Source organism: Enhydra lutris, unplaced genomic scaffold (genome assembly GCF_002288905.1).
Source record: "Enhydra lutris kenyoni isolate GAN:26980312 unplaced genomic scaffold, ASM228890v2 scaffoldscaffold39, whole genome shotgun sequence".
Taxonomy (NCBI): Eukaryota; Metazoa; Chordata; class Mammalia; order Carnivora; family Mustelidae; genus Enhydra; species Enhydra lutris.
Genome location: NW_019154123.1, coordinates 20,909,924 through 20,933,388, shown reverse-complemented (window position 1 = coordinate 20,933,388; position 23,465 = coordinate 20,909,924). Strand labels below are relative to the sequence as shown.

Sequence of the window (23,465 nt, the reverse complement as noted above, 5' to 3'; positions counted from 1 at the left end):
TATTTATGTACATTTTATGGACCCAAAACAATCTTATGTTTTTATTTTTGCACAAGCAACAAGAAAAATTTATTTAAAAAAAATGACTGAGATTTCCTTAGGTTAGTTATTCATGTGGATTGGAGGTAGGAAAAGACAGGAGGAGAAGGCAGATTGGGGAAAGAAGACAGCTTGAGTCTGTATTTGTATGTATTTCAGAGAGGGAGGGAGGAGGAAGAAAAGGAGGGAAGGGGGGAGAGAGGGAAAGAGAGAGGGAAGGGAGGTAGCGAGAGGCAGGCAGGTAGGTAGGTAGGTAGGTATCTGGAGCAAATACATCAAATCCTTTCCCCATCCATGCCCTCAGTAATAAAGCCTTTGTTCTTTGACCTTAGGTTAACATCAGCACTCAGGAGCTTTGGGAGGAAATGCTCAGTTCCAAAGGACTAACTGGTAATTTAAGTTTTTAGATCCAACTTTTTCAAAATTTCTACACAGTATATTGAACCAGGAAGAGAAAAGCTGCAATGAGCACCATTTTCCTCTAATCTTGAGTTCCATAAATGAAGAGCCGAGTCTTTTCTTTGTGTGTGTAGATATATCCAACTTGCACATCTGTTAGTACGTTCAGTTCAGGAAAGCCATCAGGACTGCTGGCCAACAGGGCTCACTTGTCTCAGAGCTGACTGTTAGACCCAAGGGTTGTTTGGTGTGAAGGAATGAAAACCTCTTCTGACTGCCTGAGTCATAAAGGGGAATGTACCGGAAGGAATATGGGGACCTCTTGGAACTCAGGGGCTGGAAGGAGAGCCAGGCTTCCCAAGGGGCTGGAACCAGGGACTGCTCCGCTATTAGGATACAGCATAGCCACTGTCCCCTGGGCCTCCTCCTCCCTATCCTCTTGTTTGTTATCTATCACAATTTACTTAGTAGTTTTTTAAAAAATTAATATTTATTTTTAAAAAGATTTTATTTATTTATTTGAGAGAGTGAGAGAGCACAGAAGGAGAGGGAGGAGGTGATTCTCTGCTGAGCATGGAGCCCAATGTGGGGGGGCCTGATTCCAGGATCCCGAGATCGTGACCTGAGCCAAAGGCAGACGCTTAACTAGCTGAGCCATCCAGGTACCCCCAAAATGAGCATTTATTATCCCACAGTTTCTGTGGGTCTGGAATCCAGGTGTTGCATTGCCTTTGGTTTGAGGTATCTCTGGTTTGGGGTCTCTCACCAGGCTGTGATTAAGAAGTAAAACAGGGAATGTCAAAGCTCAACTAAAGTTCAGTTTGCTTCTAAGCTTGGTCATGTGGCTCTGACAGATCTTAGAAGGTCATTTCCAACTTTGTTCCTGTGACTGTTGGCAGGACTCCGGGCTCTGCTGGTTATTGGCCAGAGACATCAAATTCTTGCTATCAATTTCCCCACAAACCTACTTACAACACAGTAACTTTCTTCACCCTGAGGAAGGGGTTCAGGGGAGGGAGAGACATACGTAAGTCAGAATCTTTCTGTAACTGAATTTCAACAGTGATGTCCCATCGCTTTGCCCTACTCTGTTTGTTAGAAGCCGGTCACTATATGATTTCTTGGGGCGCCTGGGTGGCTCAGTGGGTTAAGCCGCTGCCTTCGGCTCGGGTCAGGATCTCAGGGTCCTGGGATCGAGCCCCGCATCGGGCTCTCTGCTTGGCAGGGAGCCTGCTTCCCTCCCTCTCTCTGCCTGCCTCTCTGTCTACTTGTGATCTCTCTCTGTCAAATAAATAAATAAAATCTTTAAAAAAAAAAAAATGTTAAAAAAAAAAAAAAAAAAGAAGCCGGTCACTAGGCCTGGCCTGCACTCAAGGGCAAGGGGTTACCTCCCAGGAGACAGGACTCCCCCATCTTAGAGGCTGCCAGTCACATCTGCCGCTACTGTTCCTTTCTCATCTTCATTGACCATGAGTATCTCTGGGCTCCCTTTCTCTCTCTGTATCTGCTCAGTTCTTCTCCCTATACATCTGCTCGGCAAGCTTGTGTCTGCTCTTATCTCTCTCCAGTGCCACCTGCACTGAGGGACTTCAGCCTTCGAGGCCCCTACCCCTCTCCTCCCCCATGACTCAGTTTGTCTTTTCCAGCCCCTTCCCCCACTGTTCCCGGAGATATGTGCTGAGCTCCAGTTCAGTTTCCTGAACATGCCACAAGTTTCCCCACTTTTTTACTTTTATCCATGCTGTCCCTGCTCCCTGGAATATCATGACCTCCAAGCCCAGCTCCAAAGCAGCAGCCTCCTTGCATGAAGTCTTTCCAGAATCTCTGTGCGGTCACTTCCCCCTGGGAGTCACCTGGGCATTTGGGGTGGGGCTCTGTCTCCCCCTCTCCGCCCAGCACACACCCAGCTTGGTGTGGCCCCTGTCTCGGGGAGCAGTCACGGCTTTCCCCCAAACTCTAAACACAGGGGCATTGTCTTTTTCCTCTCCGTCTCCAGCAGACTTGCCCAGGCCTGGGACAGAGTGCAGGTCGCACTGATTTGGCAGCGTGGGTGGGAGTCTTGCCACATTCAACTACCTAAGGGATTACACAGCTTTTTTGATGGTGCCAGGTCTCAACTATTTTGTCTGCATGTCTCGTGGGTGCAGCTGGAGCATGGATGTAGGGCAAAACAACCATTACTTCTGTTTCTTTAACGACAGTAAGAAAACTATCACTTCATCCCATTTTGAGAATTTGCTGTGTCCCAGGCACCCTAGGTGATCACAGCTGACATCTGCTGGGTGTGGACTCTGTCAAGCCCTGCTCTAAGCATGCCAGGGAATTGCATCTTCTGGGGGCAGCAGGGGCTCGTCCTTCCCTTCTTATCGTACAGTCTCGAGGAAGCTATGCTCTTCCTTCTTTCTAGAGCCAGCAGACATGTGCTTCCAAAGTAAACCACCATCTTGGAAGTCTCACCTTCTCCGGGCTCATTTTCCCTTGCCTTCAAATAGGCAAGTCAATTCAGATTTACATGCATGCACACACATGCCTTTTCATTTTCTCTGCCATGTCTTTCCTCCCAGATGTCTTCTCTGTTTTGCTTCCTGTCTTTCAAACTCTTGATAGACTTCCTCTCTAGTCCTGCTCTCTGCCCCATAACCTTGTGAAGTATGCCTTTGCCCCACCACTGCTAAGACAGCCAAGGACTATGAGGGGAGATGGGAAGCTGAACTAAGGGTGCAAATCCTGCAGAGAGATTGGTGAGCTAATGGGACCCCATTTTTTTCCCCAGTGGGGTGTGAACATGCTTTCGTTGGTGGGCCCAAACACAGGCTCTCTAAGTCTCCAAAGATTTTTTCCTGGCTTGACCCAAATGATTTCTTCCCCCATTACTATGGTGTATTGAAATCCCTAGACCTCTCAAGTGTGATGCTGTTGTCCTCAGAGAAGCCCAGAGCTTTAGCTTCCATGTGGGTGCTCAGGAGGCCCAAGTCTGCCTCCATCTCTGCTGGTGCCTGGCTACCTTTGAGACCACTGGCCTTAGATTTTCTTGTTTGTACTAGAAACCCAGCGATCTAGAATCCATTTGACATTTCTCCTTCCTGCCACCAAATGATCTCTCCCTGCCACCACCCTGTTCTTTTCCTCTGCCAGGCTCCTAGGTGGAGTCTTTTCCATACCCACATGACTTTCCTCACCTGTCTTTCCCTTTCAAAGTCTGTGGATTCCTCCCTTCCTCCCCTCCCGCCTGCACTGCCCCCCTGTGCCTGGCTTCCCCATGCCTCCCATACCCCACTTGGTTCTCAATTTCTCCCTGCAAAACTGCGCTGCCTGGCTGAAGCTAACCAGCACACCTGAACCCACACATCTCACTTCTTTCCTGGAGTAGTTGAAACAGCATGCACTCAGACGAACCTGGGATCAAAGCTAGGTTCTACCGCTTGAGAATTCAATTGTTTTTTCTTTTCTTTTGTACCTTGGGTTACTTACTTCACGTCTTTGAACTTCACACAATCTAGCACCAGCTACGTCATCATGATGGGGCTGGGTACGTCCTGCGTGTGTCTGGTACCCATGTGTTGGCTTTGCTTAGCTTTCTCACAGGCCCTGTGGCCTCGTGCAATCAGACCAGAGGGTTCCCTCACGCCCTGGCACACTCCATAGACTGCGACTGACAAAGAAAAAATTATCCGAGTTTCCATCTAGGTCTCTAGCAGGTATACTTTTCAGGAGAACGACATTGATTTTATAAAGTAAATAAAACTCTCCTTTATCCAAAGAAGTGGCATTTAATTCTTCAGGGGAAAATGTCAAAACTGTGCTTATCATCAAAGCAGCTAAGAGTTGACTGTAGGCTGACAGGCCGCCTATAGTGACCTCTTTTAGAATAGATCATTTTAGTACAATTCAAATATTTATTGAGGGCCACTCTGTGCCAGCCCAACCATGATGGTAGCCTGAAAATCACCACAGGGAAAGGATCCCTGTAGAGAAAACTGTTTCCTACCACACTTACTTCATTATGTGTAGAGTTAAGAACATTGAGTTGTAAGCATGAGGGGCGGCTGTGTCTCCGTGCTGGCTCCCACTCCAAGGGGAGAATAAACCCCGTGAGCCATTGAATAACCCTGCAAACAGACGTGTGCCTGGAGGGGGTTCAAGTTTGCAGGGGTAAGTTTTACCTGACCTGGAGAGTGCTGGTCCTCACTAAATGTTCCTGCTTCTTGGATGCACACAGTTGTCGATGTCTATCAAGGCTGGTGTGGGCCCTGCAAACCCATGGTGAGCCTCTTCCAGAAGATGAGGATCGAGGCCGGCCTGGACCTTCTGCATTTTGCATTAGTAAGTTCCTCACTCAGCAGAATGCCATGCAACACTGTAAAATAATTAAACATTTAAAAGCGGGGACAGGAAATGTGAGCTGCCCTTTCCAGATCATTGAAAAGGCATCAGTTGTGAAATTTTTGGTCATCAGTTATGAAGCTTTATAGTTTCTTCCATGATGAAGGATTCCTACCCCACCCCCACCCGCCTGACAGTCACTGTGAGTTCAGGCATCTCTTGACCCTGTGCACAGGGAAGGGGTGTGTGTCACCCCACACGTGAGCATGCCATGGCTTCTGGCTCATGAACCCTGGGAACTCTGAAGTCTTACTCTCAGAGCATACAGTTCCAAGAGTTTTATGCTCTGCTTCTAGCATATCGTGCTCTAGCATGGGGAGCTTCTAGCCAATGTTTACTTGGATCAATGTATGGAAATGGGAATAAATTCCAGAGAAGCATGTGAGAGACACTCGGATTAGAGGTTCTAGGAGAACACAGGAGAAAAGACACTTGCGCTCACCTCTCAAGGACTCGGCACTTTCTTCACAGGGCGTCAGTTCTGATACCTCTGGGGAAAGTGTGCGGTGGGAATGCCTGTCCCCGTACAGGCTTTCTCAGGCTCGGAAGGCAAAGTCTGAGGACCTTCCCCCTCTGTGGTTGTCGGTCTTGGCGGCAGCAAGGTGGCACACAGAGCAGCAGCTGGCTGGGGAGCAGGAGGAACCTTGTTTCCACCTTGTCTTATTCTTCCAAAAAGCCCCCTGCCAACAATTTTTACCAGTTATGTCCACAGGAGAGTTATTCTGATGAAAAGACATTAGGGGGCAAGGCATGAGAGCCTGCCAGGGCATCCTCTGGGGCGGACAGTCACAGTGTGGCTGTGAGTGTGTCCGTGCATGGGGCGAGGTGTGTGTAAGAGGGATATGTGTGAGTATATACACATGGGTGTGTGTGCGTGTGTGCTGTGTGTTTATGGCGTCTACATGTGTATATAAGGGGTTTGTGTCTGTGTGTGTATTGTCCCGTGTGGTTCTCCCACCAGCATGCCCCTGTGTTCCTGGCACCCCAGGTCTCCCCTGACAGCTTGTTTTCTTTAGGCAGAAGCAGATTGTCTTGAAGTCCTTGAAAAATACCGTGGGAAGTGTGAGCCGACCTTTCTGTTTTATGCAGTAAGTACATCTGCAGAACCAGAAACACATTATAGATCATCAGGGTTCCATCTCACTGAAAGTCACCAAGAGGCTTCACTGATCCAAATGAGAAACTGCTTTCTCCTTAACTGCATTTGTTATTTGGGGTAGGAAGAGGCATGCTTACATCATGGTGATGCAGGTGCCTGCCTAACATGATGGCAGAGCTCACTGGCAGGGAGGCCTGGCACGACGCAGCTCCTGATGGTCCCTCTGGGCCCGCAGCCTTCCTGGCCCCGGCTATACATGTGAGAGAATGGGAGTCACTCAAATGCGTCTGCTCCTTCTGGCTCATGCGCACGCTTAACTGATGTTTCACGATCAGAGAGCAAGGTTTTCAAGATTTCCTCTGCCATAGAAGGAAGCTTTCAGCACACACACTCTAATGGAGTAGACAAGCTCCGTGTTCATTTTTATTGAATCATAAGATGTGAAGATATGCTTCCAGACATTCAGAAATGAAAGCCAAGTCATTCCATGTTTTGGAAGAGAATTTGGATGTCTTTGGGAGTGACATCCATGCTCTGGCCCCATGCCCCTCAGGGCCCACTGCCTCACTCCTGGCTTCGTAGCTTAGGTTACCTGCCAGGCCCTAAAGGCAAGTGCCCGATATGCTCCTCCTGACTGCCGCCCCCTCCTCGTACAGTCAGGGGAAACTGAGGCCTACCCATCCACCTCTCCTGACAGCCAGGCCAGGGTTGCTGAGTTTGGAGACCTTCAGATTCCTGCCCTCGGCACCACAAGTTTCAGAAACTGGAGGCTTGTGGCGAACATTATCTGGGTGTTGATTCGTGATGGAAGACTGGAGTTAGATGCTGAAACACAGGGGAGGACGGAGGGAGGAATAGGAAGGGGCCACAGTGACAGCAGAGCACAGGCAGGGAAATGCGATCGCTGGCACAGGGGTTCGCTTGCTTGCGCCTGTGGTGATGAGGGCATGAATCATACCGGGGCTGTGTGGGGGCAGGTGCCAAGGTGGTGGGCTCCATCACAGCCTCTCCTCTGTGGGGCAGGATGGGAATGGGGAGGGCCTGCTCTCCACCAATTTCTGTGAGTAATAGGCATAGATTGACTGTCAAAAAGGTTAAAGAAGGAGACTCAGTCACCCCAAACACCACCTTGATGTGATGGTGAACAAAGCTTCCTCTGACCACCCCATATGGAGCTGGGAATCCATTCTTGCCCTGAATGCCAAGCATCCTGTACATTCCCCCTCTTCAAGCAATGATCTTATTCTGTGGTGATTGTTTCTTTGATATGACCACCGCTCCCCACTTGACTTCCCGTTCCCTGAAGCAGGCAACTATGGCTTTTCACACGGACTGTTCATACATATGCTTTGCCTCTGTCTTGGCGCTTGGCCAAGTAAGTGCTCAATAGGTACCTGTTGAGTGGACGAGCCACAACTAGGCCACCCTTAGTCACTCACAGCCTTGTTGCCCTGCTCCTCCCTTAACCAATTCCCTGTTTCCCTGAAGACAGTTCTGAAAGGAGAGGCATGGGGGAGATGGCAGAGAAGTGGATGGAGGCCTCGACCTTGGGCACGCGCCTAAGCAGAGCGCTTGGACACTCGCTGTCTCTTGAAAGAGATGAAGATCTGTGAAGACAAGTTTAGGTGGTTTGGGTGGCACGTGTGTTCTCTGTTCTAGGGTGGAGAGCTGGTGGCCGTGGTTAGAGGCGCCAATGTCCCACTGCTGCAGAAAACCATCCGAGAGCAGCTGGAGGCTGAAAAGAAAGTTCTAGCCGAAGGCTGTGAGCGCAAAGTGGTAAGGAGCCCTCCTGCCAGAAGTGAACTCAGTGTCTCCCTGCGCCACGAATTTTCCTGGAGTGCTCAGTGACATGTGTCATTAAATGCCCACCCTGGGGTCCCTGAAGGCTCAGGGGGAGGCAGTGCCCACTAGGGTATACATGCATTTTATCTTATTTTATTATTTTATTTTGGATTTTATTTATTTATTTGACAGAGAGAGAGAGAGCGGGGAGAGGGACACAGAGAGAGGGGAAAAACAAACTCCCCACTGAGCAGGGAGGCATATGCGGGGCTGGATCCTATGATCCCAGGATCAGGACCAGAGCTGAAGGTAGACACTTAACCAACTGAGCCACCCAGGTCCCCCAACATGCATTTTAAAAACTTCTTTTAAAAAGTCACCCCCTTCATCCAGAGCACTTGAACTTCTTTTATCCATTTCTCATTCATCCCCCACTTCAATTCTTTTTTTTTTTTTTAAAGATTTTTATTTATTTGAAAGAGAGAGAGAGAGATCACAAGTAGGCAGAGAGATAGGCAGAGAGAGAGGGGAAGCAGGCTCCCCGCCAAGCAGAGAGCCTGATGTGGGACTCGATCCCAGGACCCTGGGATCATGACCTGAGCTGAAGGCAGAGGCCTAACCCACGGAGCCACCCAGGTGCCCCCCCACTTCAATTCTTAACCGGGTTTTCTGGACCCCTGACAGTGAGTTCAGAAATGGAAATAAAGTTATGGAGTAGAGTAGTAGGTAGAGGTGAGCCCTCTCCTGGTGACCTGCCCTTGCCTCCCATACCTGAAAGTTTACTTGCGATCCCCAAGGGATTATTTAATTTAGAAATTAAGCTGTCATTCACATGAGCAATAGGATCAGCATGGCTTGTGATTTTGATAAATTGTTTCCATGACAGCACAGTCTCTCAGTTTCTCACAGAAACTTGGCTGCCATTAAACACTGACACCAGCGTCAGATAGAGGCATTTCCTGGTGCTTTGAGTTTCTGTCCAACGAGCCTTAAAGTTGTTCAGTGTTCACTGTCCAAGTTTTCATACTCACTTTCAAATAGTAAAGCCCTGTTTTTATAGAACGGATTAGAATCAATTATATTTTTTGCTGAAAATTACACGTGCTTGTGCCCCCTCCAGGGGGAGATGATATCTGTCTTCATGACTAACATGCCCAGGGGAGCCAGTAGCTAAGGATCTCCCTGTGTGTCTTCTGGCCGACTCCCTACTTCATCTTTTCTACTTGACGCTTGTGGAAATGCGCTGAATCTAAACCTTAAAGTCAGCATGGATTTCCTTGTCTTCGAACGCCCTCACCCCCACAGTCATCTGGCTACTAAAAAGGGTCTTGTAAAGTTTCCAAGGCTGATGGTCTTGACTCCCTTTTCTTGGTTCTGCATTTCAGGCCTTTGCTTTTTTTTTTTTTTTTTTTTTTTTTTTTTGCTTCTGTCAGTTTCTGGAGGCCATTGTGGTAATTTTAATTAGCTAACTACTTTCTGTTTGTGACCTATTTGTTGCTCTAGATTAGAGATGAGGCTCTGTCTGATGAAGATGGATGTCTCTCCCACGACAAGGACATTGGTGACGACGAGGACATGGGTGAGTGCAGAACCACTCAGCAAGGTGAGAAGCAAAGGCTAGAAGCAAAAGACAATCAGTGATGTGGGCAATCGGAACTCTGGGAAGATTAACCCCAAAACATTCTGTTTCCAATCACCTGACTTCAAACATACTGTGTCAAATCTCCCTTCTGCCCTTTCTTGCCATCATAGGTACCTTTCACAGCTTTCCGATCATGCTCAACTGTAACAGGTATGACTTTTAAGGCAATAACCCGGCATCAGGAAAAGCCCCACCTAATAAAAAGGAAGATAGAATTTCAAGTAATGATGCTGGTGTTTCCTGGGTCTTTGTTTGAGTTAAATTGCTCATTTCTTTTCTTTACCTTTTCCTGAAGGGTCCAAAAGTCAGGAGTCCTGGGCATCATAGTTATTCCTGAACTTTACTATGAGAAGAACAACTTGACCTGACAGCAGGGAAACCAGAAGTTAGAAGGTGGCTTGTGACAGTAACTGAGATGCCAGGGGAAATCAGCATTAAGTTCAGGAACTGAGTTGGAAGGAGAAGGAAGATTTTTATTATTGCGTGAACCAGAAAGGCTGCTTGTTCATGTGTAGATAATGGAGGCTGTTTGAGTTGGGATTCTAACAAGGAAAGTGGCACAGTTTGGAGAGCAAAAAAACTTTGTGTGAAAAAAATCAGTGTTTTGGCTTCTGCAATAAACAGTTGTTACTGCCTTTTTTGGATGATCTCCTTTTCCCTCCTCTCAAATCGAATCTCTCCACCTAGAAAATAACATAAAATCTGCTCTTGCCCTTGGCCTTCCTCTCCTCCACGCCTGAGCTTCCTGAGCTCCCCAATCCTTGGGTACCCCTCACCTTTGGCTCCTGCCCGACCTGTTCTCTGGTGCTCATGGGGCACTGCTGACCTCCTTGGTGCCAAACCCAACACACAGTGTCCAGTCATATCCTACAGCCTCTTTCTGAGGACTTGGATGATGTCGACTGTACCTTCTTTCTCTAAACCCTCGTCTCTTTCTCATTTTCCTTCTACGTCTCTGGCCTCTCTGCAGCCTCCCCTTCATTGACCTTTTCTCATTTGCTCCCCTTTCAAGCTGGAATTTTCCAGGCCCTGATCTGGCCTCCTCTCTTCTCACCCTGTGTCTCTAGAGGATCTCATTAACGGGTCATCGTATAAGGGATTTCATTTTACGAGTCCCTTAAAGACTAAGTATTCATGGGATGTTAGAAATAAAATAGAAAAATGGATAATCTGTTGCTTAAAATGATTCACATTTTTGCAGTACCCATGTTTTTGAGATTTTCAGAGTAGGAATCTCTCCTCAAATGCAGATGTCATGTTTCATTGCCACACAACTGATACAAAGGTTGAGAACAGAAAGTAGGCTATGGGGGATACAGAGTCTGTGGAGAGGACAGGGAGCTCACCAAAGCCAAGCTGATACAAACAGGAGTACAGCAGGGATGGGCTTATGGACTGGACACCGAGCCCCCTACAGGCCTGAACAGGAACTGTACTCACACACCACCTCCGCAGGGCCTATGGACACTGACCAAAAGACAACCATCAGGACACTGTTCAGGGAGCTATGACTGATACCTTGGCTCCAAACAACGAGCCAGCCAACCTGGTCTTCTCTCAGGAGAATTTGTGTTGACAGAGAAGATGGTCGTTGCAGTTTGGCAGAATGTGCTGGTGCTGAAGAGTCATAGAGACTCAGGGCCTGGGGCAGTCTTCACTGCCCATATGCCAGGAAAGTTAAAAAGAAGCTCTGGCGAAGTAGCCAGAGGAGTGAGAGGAGAACACAGTAGACAGCACTTAGAGGCTCCAAATCAGGGGAGGTGACAGGAAGGCACAAGTGAGGTCAGGCCCATGTTGCCTCTGCTCCAGTGCTCCCCAACTCCAAGCCAACTCTTTCAGTTGTTGCTGGGCTTCTGCTCCTGAGTGGTTGGTCTATGATCTCCTCCCTGCTCTCCCTTCCCTTTTTCCCTCCCCATCTCCACCTCACCCCTCTTCTCCCAGGTTCAAGTCCCTTGCCTCTCTCCGTCCCTTGGAGCCAGGTGGAGGGTGAGGTCTGTAGCCTGATCCACGCCTCGACTAGAGTCCAAGTGTGCAGGGGCACAGCCCAGAGGCCAGCAGGGGAGCCCCGGGAGCTGTGTGCAGAGGCTGCATGGTCCCTGTGGATACCCCCTGAGAGCCTCAAAGATGGGTGCTGGGAGCCCAAAGTCTGACAGCACCATCGTCTGCTTCTTGTAGCTTCATCAGGGACGATCTGCACCTTGGCCATCATTAAGCCAGACGCAGTGGTCCATGGAAAGACTGATGAGATTATTATGAAGGTAAGAAAGACCAGGCTTCCTGGACAGACTGCCCTCATGTCTCCTCTGGTGGAAAAGCAGGGGCGGGACATCGAACAACAGTGTACTAGTGGAAAAGAAGGCCACAGAGAAGCTCCAACCAAAATGCCAGTTAAGTCAATGACACATTTTTTTTTTTAAGATTTTATTTATTTGACAGAGAGATCACAAGTAGGCAGAGAGGCAGGGAGAGAGAGAGGGAAGCAGGCTCCCCACTGAGAGGAGAGCCCGATGCGGGGCTTGATCCCAGGACGCTGAGATCACGACCTGAGCCGAAGGCAGAGGCAGAGGCTTAACCCACTGAGCCACCCAGGCACCCCAAGTCAATGACACATTCTATAGCTGTCTGGGACAGACACGATGAGGATGAGGGTCTTCGCTGCCTTTAATGTTCCCTTTCCCATTATCTTTTACTTTTCAGCACATTTAAATGTGAATTTGGGCTTGATTTTCCCTTTCCCATTACAGATCCATGAAGCCGGTTTTGACATTTTAGCAAATGAAGAGAGAACCATGACAGAAGCAGAAATGCAGCTTTTCTATCAGCACAAAGCTGGAGAGGTCAGCTCCTTTATTTCTACATGTCCAACACACTCTCATATCTTTCTCTTTCCCCAACATTATGTTTATAGATTGATGTTAGTTTGGGAGAAAATAGAGTATTAGGAAGAACAAGAATATGAACAGCCAGAAGGCCATGATTTGCTCTTAGAGTAAAGATTATAGTGTGTGTCAGGTAAAAAGTTCTTTGGCTGCAAGGAAGAGATTTTGATTCTAACTTAAGTGATGACGTGAAGAATTTCTTGGAGGAAACTCCATAGGTCCCAGAACTGAAGAGAGTTGAAGGAGCTGAACAAGAAGGTGCTGGGGAGAAGAACCAAGAGAGTTGTAGGGAGCTTAAGAGCAGAATCCTATGAACAGTCACTTTATGTGCTGCTGTTGGACTACTCAGATTCAATCACTTTCCACTCACTTCTGCTTCTGCCTCCCCTACTTGGGATACTTGGGATGGAGGCCTAATGGACCCCGCTTGTTCGTAGCCCCACCTTTCAGCTGAGGTGTGTGTTTAGCGGCAGTGGAGGGGGTGGAGAGGCATCACCATTGTCAGCCAGACTAGGCCAAGTGAACCGGGGAAGGGCTCTCCCCAAAGGAAAACTGCTACTTGAAGCAGGGGGAAGAGTTGTAAGGCATTTCAAAAAATAAGTCTTAGCTACATGGCACCCCATGGTTATCTAGCATCCACATGATTTCCACACACATGTCCCTACTTAACTTGTTATAGTCTCTCATTCAACTCCAAACAAATAAAATCCAAGTCTCATTTTCCTGGTTTTGACTTTGTCTGGGTTCTCTGTGTGTTGCTGGTCACCACCACCCTTCCCATGGGCCCTCCATGGGCATGGTGGCTGGTAGCAAGGCTGCTCACTGACCCCCTCCCTTCCTGCAGGTGCTATGGGCCCACTGACCCACTATAGACCCCAGGACCCCTGCCCTGGGTCACTGTTTCCTCTCCCTGTGCTAGGAGGCATTTGAGAAGCTGGTTCATCACATGTGCAGTGGACCGAGCCACCTCCTGATCCTCACCAGGCCTGAGGGCACTGAGGACGTGATCACTGCCTGGCGAACACTCATGGGGCCCTGTGACCCTAATGTAGCAAGGAGGGAGCAGCCTGACAGGTGATGTCACCCGCTGCGGTCTTTTCATTTGTCTCAAAACCTGCATCCAAAGAAGCCCAGAGCCTTGCTCTATATGCAGCCCCAAATCCCCATTACATATATTTGGAGAGACCCTGACCTCTTTGTTATCTATGTGAGGAGACCCTGCTAACCTCACTCTCTGATCCAGTCCTACAGTTAGGGAGTTCCACAGTGTGGTTCCAGAAACAAAGGCAACACGCATCCAGGAAATACGGATTACAGGGCCTGCCAAAGTCTGCTAAGTCAGAGACTCTGGGCAGAGCCTAAGGATCCATCCAGGGTGTTCTGAGGCCCCCTGGATTCTGAGCACCTTGTTCTGCACTTTGCACGAGGCTGCCTTGGCTCTATATTTAGCCTGGCATCAATGCCAAACCCACTGTGCCTTGCCTTTGAAGCTGAGAGAGCCCCAGTGACCAGAAAAGAAACGAGCAAGAGACTAAGTAACTGCAGTTGTACCTTGCAGTTGTAGGAGACCGGAACATTCATACATGGGACTAATAAGACAGCCCAGGGTTCAGATCCTAGCTAACCACATACTCGAGTAAGTCCTTTTTCTGAGCCTCAGTTCTCATCTGTAAAATGGGGTTATGACACCTATCCCGGGAGCTGTTAAGAGTACTCCCTAGGGCCATACAATAATCCCTCTGTGCCTCAATTTCTTTATCTGAAAAATGCGTACTACAATGACTCACACATTGATGTGAGGATTAAATGAGCATATGTACGCACGTGTGTGTGAGTCTGTATGTGTATATACACATATGTATATGAAACGCTTGGAACAGTGCTTGATGCAAAGGAAGCCCTGTCAGTATTAGTGTTATCTTATGGGGTTATTGAGGAATTAACGAAGCACACCTACATCAAGCTCTTGTCAGGGTGTTCGTCCCTGGTAGTAAGATCAACAAAATGGCAGCTCTTGAGCCTACACTGTGACTCACGCATATTTAAATTGAGAACTGTGACAGAGTGTCCTTCACAGAGCTGTGGCACAAATGAAACGGGATCATGTATGTGAAGTACTTGGCAACATGCCCAGCACACCTTCGTCATGAAATAGATGTCATCTACTGTCCTTGCTGTTGTTCTTGGCATTTCCAACGCAGAAAAAGCCATTTCACAGAAGTGCAGGGGGCTAACTGGTTGCTGGTGCCCATGTTGCCAGAGAGCAAAAATGTTTCTTTTCAAATGAAACAATTGTTACTTGTGTATTTTGCCAATGTTCGCAGTCTCCGTGCTCAGTTCGGCACAGAAATGCCCTTCAACGCAGTCCACGGAAGCCAGGACAGAGAGGACGCCAGCCGAGAACTGGCATTGCTCTTCCCCACATTTAAGTTTTCAGATGAAGTTCTAGAAGCCTCTCTATGTAAGTCATCAAGGCAGTTTGTCTTTATTAAATCTGCACTGAATATTTGGGGGGAATAGTAACTATGTGGTAACTGGGTCTTCAATCTAATAAGGTCCTATTTGATAAAGAGGGGCCATTATATAACTTTAGCAGTAGTCCTAGTCCGTTCTGTGTTTTCTCAGAGTAATGATGTTGCTTTTTAATCTTTATACCTTTTGTTTTTTTCTGCATTTTTACTTTCATTGCAAAGTTACTTTGCATTTTCTTGTGGAAACTACAGGGAAAATGTAACTAGCTTACTAGAACCCTGCTTCAAAGCCAGTTGGAGGCCAGATTTCACTTCCTCACTTCTTCTGCATTTCCCAAACCTCATGCCAGGGCCTTGGGGGTGTTGCTGGGCAGTGGAGCATTATACAAAAGAACCCTGAGCCTGCTGTGGTTCTTGTATCCCTCAGCCCACACATTTTGGGAAAAGCACGCTAGGTCATCTCCACCTCCAAATCTGGGAGAGAAACCTGAGAGGTCCAGAGTGCATGTGACTTACCCCACTCCACAAGTAGAACTAGGCCTGGCCCCTGATGCTCCCGCTGCTGAGTTGGGTATCTGTGGTCTGAGCCTGAGGTGAGGTGGGAGGGACCAGGGGGTGAATATCCTAGGAAAAGCAAAGGATATGAGGGTGGCATTCCTGGGAGAAGGCTGCATGTAGATCTGAAATGGTAACATACTTGTGCACCAATGTTCAGGTTTTAACCAATATACTTACCTAAATGTTTGGTATGTTCAGTGTCCTCAGGATCTGAATCCAGCTGAGTGAGAATAGGTGGTCTGAGGGCATCGGAAGAGGGGATGGGAGCTGGCCTGTGCTGGCCCTCATTTAATTCTCGTGGCTGCCTGCTGCCAGCCAAGGGGCGAGCTGGGTGCGATGGTGGGGTGTAGAGTGGAGAGATCATGGCAAGTGTGGCTTTATAGGGACCCGGGTTGACACATGTGAGTGTGTGCTGTGGTTCTTCAAGGCCATTCTCCAGCTGGGAGATCTTACTATGGTGACGAGGGCCTGCTTTCCTCAAGGAACCTGCCCTCAGAGAGTGCCCATGATGTATTTCCTTATGTGTCCAGGGTCATGACACATCTTCATCCTTTTGCGGGGGGCATCGGAAACAAGTGGTAGAACTCAGGGCCAAGTCTGGGGAAAGAGGAGAGGGGCCTGGCTGGGAAATACTCAACGGAGCTAGAGGAGAGTGTTGGGAGATCATGAGCCTCACTTTTGGGCCCCAAGTGATAATGAGCTATGGGGACAGTTCCACAGGGGTCTGAGCCCAGAGACATCCCAGGAATAAATGCCCAGCCTCCTGAAAGCATGACTCTGAAGCAGCCTTGTAAGGGTGCTGATGTGCTGCTCGTTTGATGTGTCAGGCCTTCTAAGTCGTCAGGAGCAGTGTGCTTCCAACTTACCCATTGCTTTCTCTGCTAAGTGTCAGGGATCAAGGGCACTGGAGACAAGATCATCCTGGGTTTGAATCCTGGCTCCGCTAGTTATCAGCTGAATAGTCTCGGGAAAGTTATTTACCTTTCTGGGACCCAGTTTCCTCATCTGCGAAATGGAGATAATGACAGACCCATTATTAGCCCCATAATAATATCTCCACAATAGTGATCTTCCCCACAGGGCTGTTGTGAAGATGGAAAGAGACAAAGGATATTGAAGTTCTTAACCTGGGGCCTGACACATTTAAGTCCTCAACATATTACTTATTCTCCTGATTTTTTTTAAAGGTTTTATTTTTAAGTAATCTCTACACCCAACATGGGGTTCGAACTCACAACCCCAAGATCAAGTCTCGTGCTCCATCAACCAAGCCACCAGGTGCCCCTCATTCTCATTTTTAATTCCTGGTCTGGAACACACCTATTAGGACCTTTCTCTGCTGTCCCTCCCACCCTGATCCCTTGATTCACTGTCTGTGATGTACTTAGATCCCCTTTTCCTGTTGCCTTGTGGATGGTGAGTGGGACAGAGGACAGGAACAGGGTTATGTTTCAGAAGTCCTGTAGAACATCTGTCATCCCACAGGCCACGGGGCTGAAGGAGCGGTCGGCCCCACTGAGGCACATTGCTTCCCTGAGGACGCGGACTGAGAGGCTGGGCTGCTGTTCCAGAGCATGTGACCAGGGGCAAGGCCATGAGATGAGCTGTCAGTGCGCTTGAATCAGCCGCCCATAGGACAGCTCCAGAATTGGAACTCACTCTTTTCAGCACCAATACTTTTTTGGTTTAGTTATGTCTTGTGAACAATAAAAATAGTATATATTTTCTTGCCTTATTAAACAGTATATAAAACATACAGTTTTTTTTTTGTTGTTGTTGTTTGCTACCTCTGGGATTTTATAAAATAAATGGACATCTGTTTTGGTACCTTGGTATGGTATGGTGTCATCTCAGAGGATACTGAGTTACACAGGACAGTGTTTCCCCAATAACAAATCTACTCATTGGACTAAACAAGTTTAGAGTGAACTTGAAAACAGTGCAAAAAGATTGGATATAAACACTTCTAGGCATATGGACATGGAGGCAGGTAGAAATTGGCTTTAATCTTCCTGCTGCCTACCCAGTCATGGGGACAGTCCTGCAATGCTGCCCAGTTGGCGACCCGCTCTCCATGCATCAGGCCATGTTCATAAAGAAATGTTTGGGAGGGGTGCCTGGGTGGCTCAGAATTAAGTATCTGCCTTCCGCTCAGGTCATAATCCTGGAGTCCTGGGATCGAGTCCCACATTGGGTTCCCTACCTGACAGGGAGTCTGCTTCTCCTGCTGACCTCTCTCCTCTCATGTTCTCTCTCATTCTCTCTTTCTCTCAAATAAATAAATTAAAAAAAAAAAAAAAAGGAAATGCTTGGGAGTTACATTTGGAACCAGGAGTCATCTGATTTTCTTGATGCTCCCTTTCCCCATTTCTTTGGTTTCTGATTCTGGCTACTGCCTAATTTTAAAGTCCGAGAGCTCCCAGTGGAGCCAAGTTGCCTCCAGCTTTCACTAAATTACCTGGTTGAGCCATCCTTCCATGGCTGTGCCCCTGAGGTTGAACATCTCATGAGGTTCTCAATAAAAAGTAACTATTATTACCACTGTGAGTATTAACATGGATAGCCATTCCCTCCTGCTGGTTTGCTCTTTGGTCTATTTGAAAATTCACTAAGCCCAGGCATCCACTTTCCTTTCTGAGGAAAAGGCGATGTTCTACTCCCCAAGGCAAATGTTAGCGACTTCCTTTCATTTGCTGGTTTTCTCCAGAAGACTTTGCTTGTGACTTGAAGTTCTTTAAATGCGCAGTTAGCTCCCAGAAGACTGCTCTTCATGGGTGCATTACTCTTTATGCCAATGCCATGCAGGCACTGGGGACAGAAGGATGAAACAGGCTGTGTGAAGTGGGGAGAAAGGCCTGTGATGCTGGGTGGGTGGCTGCATTCCCCATGACTTTTTGTCACTTTTAGATGCAAAAAATACATGCCCATTGTGTTCATAGCATCTGTACTGACCTCCATGAGAAACAATGTACTCAGAGGGTCCCTCCGTGACAGGATGTCAGGAAAACTGAATCCACTGTTCCAGCCCACCATGGGGCTGTGCTCTTCCATTGTGAGTGGGCTCAAGAGGGGGATTCAAAGCCTTGGAGAAGCATTAGAACCCTGCATCTGGTCGTCTACATGCACAGGTGTTACATGGCTCTGAATGAGCTACTTGGAGGTAACCACCATCTGATCTCCCCAGAAGCTGGGAAGCCAAGGATCTTCCATCACTGAAGAGATGAGAAATGGTTTGCCCAAGGTCTCTGAAAGCAGTGGGGTGAGAGGAAGAGTAGATGGGGGAACTGAGATTGTAGGGGTGATGCATGTTGCTGTCTGTGATGACCTTTGAGTCTCCCCAGGAAGTAGCTGGGAGTAGTGGGGCTGGCAGAGGGGAAGGCAGGAGGGGCGATAGGGGGGGAATGTGGGGACAACCTCTTTCCATCTATAACTTGGTAGAACATTTCTTTTCAGAATCTGTAAGGTTCAAAGCAGAAGGAATAGAGGTGCAGGGGAGGGAGTGGTGTTGGAGGAGCGAAGTCTCGTGAGAGTGGCTAAAATGTCAGCCCACTCTGAGGGTGGAACTCCTTGGCACAGACCCTGGGTCTGGCTTCCTACAATGGAAGCAAACCAGGGCATGCAGGATGGATGCTGTTTTGGCCATTAAGGCCTCTCAGCTCCTGGGTGTGAATGCCTGATAGGGTGGAGGGCAGGCCCCGCTGCATGAAATAGAGGGTGGTTCCTTTCTAACACTGGCTCTGGCTCCCCACTCAGCAAGAGGGCCAAGGGCACAGCAGAGCCAAGGCCAGGAGTCAGGGGCCACATAAATAAAGGGAGGAAAGGTGGCTACGTAGGCCATGATGTGGCCCTTGAGGCGGGGGTTCCCAATTTTTCCAGAGGCCAGGTAGTAAACCACTACTCTCCTGCTGGAAATGGACACATGCCTCTCTGCCCTGCAATCAGGAGAAATGTGCAAAGGAGCAGGACTGGGGTAGCACCAGCCCCTATCCCAGGTGGCAAGGTGTTGGGACCTCCTCCTGTCAGCTCTCCATTAGAACTTGGGGTCAGTCTCCCATTTCCCAGGTCTCACTTTCCTGTTTGCCCTGTGGCAAGGGAGTTCCTTCCCCTGCCAACCATCTCACCACCCCTCACATTCTCCCCAACCCTCCACGCTCTGGGGTAGATGTCCCTGGCTTTCTGTTTCTAGGGAGGCCAAGAGGTAAGAGGTGCTTCTCTACGTTTTAGAGATGGGGAAAAGAAGGCAGTGTGCAGCCCGTGAAGAGCACCTGGGCTTCCTTGCAGAGGAATAGCTGCTTGTGTACGGGGCCGCTGGTCATCCACCAAATTCTTGGCCTAAGTCCAGCAGGTGGTGGCAGTGGAAGCATGGCATTCGTAAGGGGCTGAGGAGAAGATGGAGGCAGTGGACACAACACTGGGGAGGTCCTGGTGGCTGGGAGTGGCCACTCATAAAAGGTCCGCTAGACTTCAGGAGGCCAAGAAGAGGGTTCCCAGACTGCTGCCGATGCCCCCTATAGCACAGCTGGAACCACCACAGGGCACCGGCACCCATTCTGAAATGCAGTCACTTCCCGGCCTCCTATTCACCAAGAAGCATAGGTTCCAAAAAGCCAGGACACGTTATCTTCCAATGTTTCCTAATGTTCTAGACATTTGGAAAACAGACTCCTTTTTAAAAGTTGCCATGATTTTTTTCTTGGCTTTTATTAGCATGTGTTAAAATCATATTATCCAAACACTACCAGAAGAACATATATTGTTCTGCATAAAGTGCTTAAGGAAAAAAAAAATGCAACTTATTAAATTGGACATTCTTTTCTAGTTCATAAATTTTGGGTTACAATCAGGGCACAAAAGGAGAAACAGAATGCAGTATTAGAGAGAGCGAGAAGCTTAGTGAAGGACTCGGGTGGAGACACAGACCACGCCCCATTCCTCCCACTTCCTTGCTGACTGAACACTGCACCTGCCTAAAGCAGCAAACAGCTTTGTTTTAATAAATACATTTTTCCTTCATTCAAATCAGAAAAGTTAATTATAGTAAAGCACTTTTTCTTTGACCATCTGTTTATAGCCACAGGCAAGATTTATCCACAGAGTTTAAGTGTGAAAATTTTATTTCATTGGGCTTTCAGCTTTCTAATGCTATCTGGGTACAAGATTGTCTCAGCAATTCATTATTGGTTTCCTTAATATTTACCTGGTACTTTTAAATACCGACTCTATAGTGTTTGTATTACAAATGCCAACCAAGGATATTTTCTCAGTACTAGAAGTATCAATGAGTGGGCCTATATAAGGCTTTATTCCCCCAAAATTTGATTCTCCTTAAACTGGCGTTCTCACATTAGCACTGATGGCCGCACAAAACCCAAGTTCCTGTTGTGACAGACTTTTAAATTAGTGATGTTCTGGGGAGAAAAAAATAACTTTGAAATCTCTGTGTTTGAATCTTGGGTGGTCATGCTGAGAACAGGAAAAACTGCATTAAATACACTTAAAAACATTCATTTGCAATCAAACATATTTAAATCCTCCAAGGAAGGTGCAGGTTGGTGATGGGGTGACTGCGGGGTGAGCAACCCCATCAGGAGTGGCTGGTAGGCTTGGGACTCTGCCAGTGGCGCACACTCATGGCAAGCTTCCGGGCCACAGACCTTGATTCTGGGCTGCAATGGCTCTGAACTTCTTTTAGCAAAGGGAAAGGAAGGCTGGTTGTTCCTTCAAACAGTCAAGAGCAACTTCTTCGAAGTTCACCTTGAAGCCGCCCCAGAAGCTGGAGCTGGGTGCCACCCATGCTAAGGGCTGCAGAAGGGCGAAGTAGCACTCTCAGTACAAGAAGCCATCTTTCATCCTCTGGGGAGAGTCCCTTTCCCTCGATCAAACTTCAGTGCTTTGGGCTTCATGCAGGAGAAGATCTCAGCCACATGTCTTACTCAAATTTTGATCTCGTCTTAAGAAAGCACACTGAATAGCAGTCCTGAGTGACTAGTAGAATTAGCTAAGTATAGCTAAGAGAAAACCAGCTTTCTAAACTATCCTGTTCTTCACTTCTTTCTACAGATGAGTCTGTAGAGCATTCTTTAGTTTCACAGTGATATGCTGTTTCAGGAAGCACAAGGTGATTGGACTTTGTTTCCAGGAAGTGATGACTTTAGTTTGAGCAGAAGTTTCCATGACTGGCTCTAAATCCTGCCAGATACCGTTACACCAGTGACAGGATTTAGGGCTGTTGGGAGGCTCCTGGTGCCCAGTTCCTGCCAAGTGCAGCCTGCCAGAGTCAGGGCTGGGCTTTCACTATCAGTAGTTCTATTTCCCCTTGATGGTTCAAAAATCCTATGATTTGTTGCCTCACTCCACTCCACCCTGTCCATTTGACTTGGAAGCCTGAGAGCTTACTGTAGGCTGAAAAGAGGCTCTGTACCTGCTGATATTGACGGCAGTAAGATGCTAGCTTACTATTTTGCACAGCACCATATATCATGCCTGTTACTCAGGCCAACTACAGCCAACCTTTTTTTTTTTTCTTTTTCTTTCTTTTTTTTTTTTTTTTTATAAAGAAAATCTATGTAAGTTGAGGTTCAGAAATGCATATATTTTTTACTTACAAATATTCATCTGACCAAAATTCAACATAACCTTTATGGAACACTTAACAATTGTTTTGTTTTTAAAATAACATTTCATTCAAACTGTATATAATTCAGTAAAGTTTTTTATACAGCAAGCAATGCTTAAACCCTGGAAAATCTGTAGAAAAGAGATTTTCACACAAAATAAGAAAAGAAAAATTTGAGGTATCCCTCACACACACACACATCCATTCATTCTGGCCCACGTGCATACACATGCACACACATCTGTGTGTGCAGAGACACATTCATTCTCACTCACAAAGTGGCTGCAGCATAGGCAAAAAATTGTAGGTCCAAAGGAAAATGATTGATTGTTCTAATAAAGAGTCCAGGTAGCTCAGAAAAAAACAAAACAAAACACAACAGTCCTCTGAGGAAATTACTACCTCAAAAAAATGTTCTCAAGATGAATTTGAGATCTAAGCCTACCAAATTGCTTTTGCAAAACAGCTCCCTGCAGTCCAAGGTGACTTGTGCAAATAGAAGGAATCAAATGAGGCTAGTTCCTGTACTTCCTTTAACAAGGATGTGGGATGCTTGCAGGTGCCCGGGGCGCTCCCATCACGCCAGGTACTGCTGCAGTGCCATCTTTGCCCTGAAATCACAAAGTTCCTGTTAGCCATCATCTCATAAATGTAAATAAGGCAAAAATCCTATGGCTCAAAGATGGTAAGGGAGGGGAGGTCTAAAAAGATCCCCAAAGGGAATTGGAGTGAGCTCAACTGGGCGACTACCGTAAAGGGCAGAGATCTGTGGTCAGCAGGCAACTTCAAACCCACACTGCCTACATTCCTCTTCCTGAAGTTCTTTTAGGAAGGGCTGTTCTTGTCCTTACACCTGCTGCAGTGACATTCTATAGTTTCCCTTCATCACTGGCATTTTGCTAGGATGGATCCAGAACTCTTTACTTTCTCCCACTGTCATGCAGGTTTTTAGCTGGTGCTGCAGGACACTGGGGAGGACACTTAGGATTCTGGGAAGCTAAGAGGAAAACTGACCCAGGGAGCAGCATTCAGGTGCTGATCAGAAAGTGCATGGGGCTCAAGACCCAAAGCTGTCTCATGGTTCAAATGCCTTCAAATTGAGGAAGGAGGTTATAGTTTCATCTCGTTCTTCTTATCATGCCTGATGACACTGATTAGCAGGGGATGTGGGTTGTTAGGGTGGTTGGGGAAGAAGGTAGCTAGTCGGAGAGGAGGAGATGTGATATGGGCAGTGGCCTCACCCATCCTGATCCTTGTACAAGTGTCTTTCTTTGACCTGGAACTGAGGAGGCCTCCTTTACTACTCCAATCATGAGCTTAATAACATTTCTCAAGAGGCTCCAATTGTGGGAATTACGAAGTTAGGCTTTAGCAACGGTCTCCCCCAGTAGTTTATGGAAAGAAATGGGTAAAATGTTCAGTTACTATTAGCTGATGAAAGTAAGCCAAGGCCGACTGGGCGTGCAATAAGCTGAATGCAAGTGCAGTCTCTACGGCCAAGGAATGGATATGACCTACAGTTTTCAAAGTGGATACGAAGAGATATTCTTGCAATTATCTAAGGCTCTATGTAGTAACTGCAAATCGTCTAATCCAT

General features: G+C 47.5%; 2 protein-coding genes across 4 annotated transcripts in view; one reads left to right on the top strand and one right to left on the bottom strand.

Moving 5' to 3' along the window:
* LOC111155002 (NME/NM23 family member 9) overlaps nucleotides 1-23,465 on the top strand; it is a 40,214-nt gene that overhangs the window by 4,840 nt on the left and 11,909 nt on the right. Inside the window, exons 2-10 of the mRNA XM_022514994.1 lie at nucleotides 372-429; nucleotides 4,658-4,761; nucleotides 5,838-5,909; nucleotides 7,580-7,696; nucleotides 9,206-9,305; nucleotides 11,520-11,602; nucleotides 12,089-12,181; nucleotides 13,143-13,297; nucleotides 14,548-14,684. Coding sequence (XP_022370702.1) covers nucleotides 372-429; nucleotides 4,658-4,761; nucleotides 5,838-5,909; nucleotides 7,580-7,696; nucleotides 9,206-9,305; nucleotides 11,520-11,602; nucleotides 12,089-12,181; nucleotides 13,143-13,297; nucleotides 14,548-14,684 — 919 coding nt within the window. The remainder of the gene's footprint in view (nucleotides 1-371; nucleotides 430-4,657; nucleotides 4,762-5,837; nucleotides 5,910-7,579; nucleotides 7,697-9,205; nucleotides 9,306-11,519; nucleotides 11,603-12,088; nucleotides 12,182-13,142; nucleotides 13,298-14,547; nucleotides 14,685-23,465) is intronic.
* LOC111155001 (armadillo repeat containing 8) overlaps nucleotides 16,219-23,465 on the bottom strand; it is a 111,732-nt gene continuing 104,485 nt past the window's right edge. For 2 of the 3 annotated variants that reach the window (XM_022514992.1, XM_022514993.1), the window contains one exon: nucleotides 21,824-22,479. In XM_022514992.1, coding sequence (XP_022370700.1) covers nucleotides 22,446-22,479 — 34 coding nt within the window. In that variant the 3' untranslated portion in view covers nucleotides 21,824-22,445. Of the gene's footprint in view, nucleotides 16,258-21,823; nucleotides 22,480-23,465 lie in introns of those variants that run through there. The other variant, XR_002641115.1, reaches the window with a different exon arrangement.